Genomic DNA, 3,686 nt, shown 5'->3' on the forward strand with positions numbered 1-3,686 from the left:
GTATATTTTTAAATATTTAATTATTTAATGCTTAAAATATTTGATAATTATTTATCTAAATGCACTTAAGAGTGTTAATAGTACAAATATGATTTTTTTCATAAAACATGAAGTCCCACATTGAAATTTTACCAATGCTAGGAGGGATTTCAAGTTATAAAAGCATATTTAGGATGAGTTTGTTTATCTTAAACAAAACATGAACTCTTACATTGAAATCTTAGCTAGGGAAACCATGTTATAAAAGCATGAGTATAATGAGTTTTTTTTGTTCTTTAACAAAACATGAGTCCCACATTGGAATTTTAGCAATGCTAAGAGGGATTCCAAGTTATAAAAGCATATGTAGAATGAGTTTGTTTATCTTAAACAAAACATAGAGTCCCACATTCAAATCTTAGCAATACTAAGAGGGAAACCAAGTTATAAAACATGGGTATAATGAGTTTGTTTTTCTTTAACAAACCATGGAGTCCCACATTGAAATCTTAGCAATGCTAAAATGGAAACCAAGTTATAAAAGCATATGATGGGTGAGTGAACAAGCTCACCTACTTTGTACTTGACCTATACGATTAGGCTTACCGCCTAAGTATTGCTTTAGTATTGTGTGCCTACACGGTTGGGCTTTGAGCATAAATGAGCTTACTAGTCAAGCTTAAACGAGCTCACGAGCCAAGCCTAAACGAGCTTACGAGCCAAGCCTAAACGAGCTCACGAGCCGATCTCGAGCCGCAAATTCTAATCACGAGCTCGAGCCGAGCTCAGCTCCCCCAAGCTCGGCGAGCTCACGAGCCGAGCCGAGCCCATGAAAAGCTAAACGAGCTCGAGCCGAGCCCAGTACTATTCGGGCTCGGCTATCTCGATAAGCACCCCTATCCCTGTTAGATGTGATCAATGAGAGAACCGGATATCCCACTCCAAGGCACGGAAACTACGCTTTCCTATTAGTTTAATTTCGCCCCTCTAGGATCACCGGGTTATCACGAAATAACTAATGAGATACAATGGAGAGAAACAATCCACTTAGATGATCTTCTAAGTGAATCAAACAAGAACTTGTGTTTTTGTGTTTGTGAAGAACACTCAAGAGAAGATTGCAAGTTTTCTCTTAAGCTAAGCAAGAAGGTTTTGAGAGTATAGAAAATCTGATTTTTTCTTCTAACCCTTCACTCATAGGAATCCCAAGGTTTATATAGGAAGAATAAACCTTTCATTGACTAGAGTATCTAAACCATAACCCCATTTTAATCACCCATCAAAGGCCTTTAATCAGCTGATTTAAGGACCTTAAAGGTCATTAAAATGAGGCCATAACATCACAACGGACATAAAACCGTCAAGGCATCTTTTCGCATTCCAAGGCAGAAGACACGTCGCGACTCGCGAAGAAGCTCGCGAGTCGCGAGGCGCTGGTCGCGACCCGCGACGCCTGTCGCGACTCGCGACGGGCCACTCTGCATCAAGTGGCAAAACGCATTGATAAACCAAGGGAGACAGAAGACTGGCCGCGAGTCGCGACAACCGTCGCGAGTCGCGACCAGTGGCCCGTCGCGAGTCGCGACAGGCGTCGCGGGTCACGACCAGCGCCTCGCGACTCGCGAGCTTCTTCGCGAGTCGCGACGTGTCTTCTGCCTTGGAATGCGAAAAGATGCCTTGACGGTTTTATGTCCGTTGTGATGTTATGGCCTCATTTTAATGACCTTTAAGGTCCTTAAATCAGCTGATTAAAGGCCTTTGATGGGTGATTAAAATGGGGGTTATGGATTAGATACTCTAGTCAATGAAAGGTTTATTCTTCCTATATAAACCTTGGGATTCCTATGAGTGAAGGGTTAGAAGAAAAAATCAGATTTCTATACTCTCAAATACTTCTTGCTTAGCTTAAGAGAAAACTTGCAATCTTCTCTTGAGTGTTCTTCACAAACACAAAAACACAAGTTCTTGTTGATTCACTTAGAAGATCATCTAAGTGGATTGTTTCTCTCCATTGTATCTCATTAGTTATTTCGTGTTAACCCGGTGATCCTAGAGGGGCGAAATTAAACTAATAGGAAAGCGTAGTTTCCGTGCCTTGGAGTGGATATCCGGTTCTCTCATTGATCACATCTAACAATCTATTAGTTTAATTTTCCTTTCTTTTCGGATATGGCTCAATCACTCAAGGACATGACTATGAACTTCCAAAAATTGGATAAGTTTGAGGGGGTGGGCTATCGGAGGTGGCAAAAGAAGATGCATTCTTGTTGACCGCCTTGAATGTGGTGTATGTGTTATCAACTCCTATGCCACCACTCCCGGAAGATGGAGAGGAAGAGCCTCTTGAGACTACTAGGAAGAGGATCAAGTGGGAGAATGATGACTACATTTGTCGTGGTCATATTCTCAACTCTCTCACCGACCCTTGTTTGATCTCTACCAAAATGTGGAGAGTGCAAAGGAACTTTGGGATGCTCTTGAGGCCAAGTACATTTCGGAAGATGCTTCAAGTAAGAAATTCCTTGTTAGTAATTTTAATTCTTTTAAAATGACTAATGATCGGCCTATTATGGAGCAATTCCATGAGGTTCATCATATTTTGAACCAAATAAGATCACATGGTATGGTGATGGATGAGGCAATTGCGGTTGCCTCAATCATTGACAAATTACCAAATTCTTGGAAAGATACAAAACATCTTTTAAAACATAAAAAGGAAGACATGTCCATGGAGCAATTAGGAACTCATCTTCGTATTGAAGAGGGGATCCGGGCTCAAGATGGGGTTAAGGATACTACTCCTAGTATTCCTAAATCTACCGTTAATTTGGTAGAGGTTGGTGGGTCTAGTAAGACCAAGAAATCCAACAACAACAACAACAACAATAACAAAACCAATGTTGCAAACAAGAAGAGGAAGACCCTCTCTTGTTGGATATGCAATGGTCCTCATCTTAAGAGGGATTGTCCTTCTAACAACAAGAAGAAGACAAAGAACACACAACCTAGTGTTGTTCAAAACCAAGGTAACAATGCACATGTTAATGTAATTGAAGAAATGCATTTTGTTGCTATGATTTCTGAAATTATGTGTGTGCAGGTTGATGATTCTTGGTGGATAGATTCGGGAGCCTCTAGACATGTGTGCAATAACAAGGATTTCTTCAAGTCTTTGAAAGATTTGGATGATGGTCCAATCTTGTATATGGGGAATGATTCTACGGTAAAGGCTAGAGGCATAGGCCAAGTAGAATTGTTGTTAACCTCGGGAAAGACTTTAACTCTCCGGGATGTTGTGTATGTACCGGAAGTTAGGAAGAATCTTGTGTCGGAGGTCTCTTGAATAAGTATGGTTTTAAAGTTGTTTTTGAGTCGGATAAATTTGTACTTTCCAAGGGTGGTATTTTTGTTGGACAAGGTTTCTTTTGTAATGGAATGTTTAAATTTAGTATTGATAATAAAATTGGTACTAGTTCTATTTACATGCTTGATGTTTCTTCTCTATGGCACAATCGTTTATGTCATGTGAATTATCGTAGATTATATGACATGTCTAAAATGGGGTTGATACCTCCTTTCGATTTAAAGTTAGAGAAGTGTCACACTTGCGTGCTAAATAAAATTACAAAAAATCCTTATCCTAGTGTGACTAGACAAACGGTATTGCTTGAATTGGTGCATAGTGACTTGTGTGACTTTCATAGTTC

At 39.9% G+C, this 3,686-nt stretch overlaps 1 protein-coding gene across 1 annotated transcript; it reads left to right on the forward strand.

Moving 5' to 3' along the window:
* The first annotated feature begins 2,469 nt into the window (after positions 1 to 2,469).
* Positions 2,470 to 3,455, forward strand: LOC130592219 (uncharacterized). The gene is made up of 2 exons (XM_057396417.1): positions 2,470 to 3,005; positions 3,080 to 3,455. The coding sequence occupies exons 1-2, from the start codon at positions 2,528 to 2,530 to the stop codon at positions 3,082 to 3,084; spliced, it is 483 nt and encodes a 160-aa protein (XP_057252400.1). The 5' UTR covers positions 2,470 to 2,527; the 3' UTR covers positions 3,085 to 3,455.
* Positions 3,456 to 3,686: the final 231 nt, after the last annotated feature.

This window comes from Beta vulgaris, chromosome 7 (assembly GCF_026745355.1).
Source record: "Beta vulgaris subsp. vulgaris cultivar EL10 chromosome 7, EL10.2, whole genome shotgun sequence".
NCBI classification, from domain to species: domain Eukaryota; kingdom Viridiplantae; phylum Streptophyta; class Magnoliopsida; order Caryophyllales; family Amaranthaceae; genus Beta; species Beta vulgaris.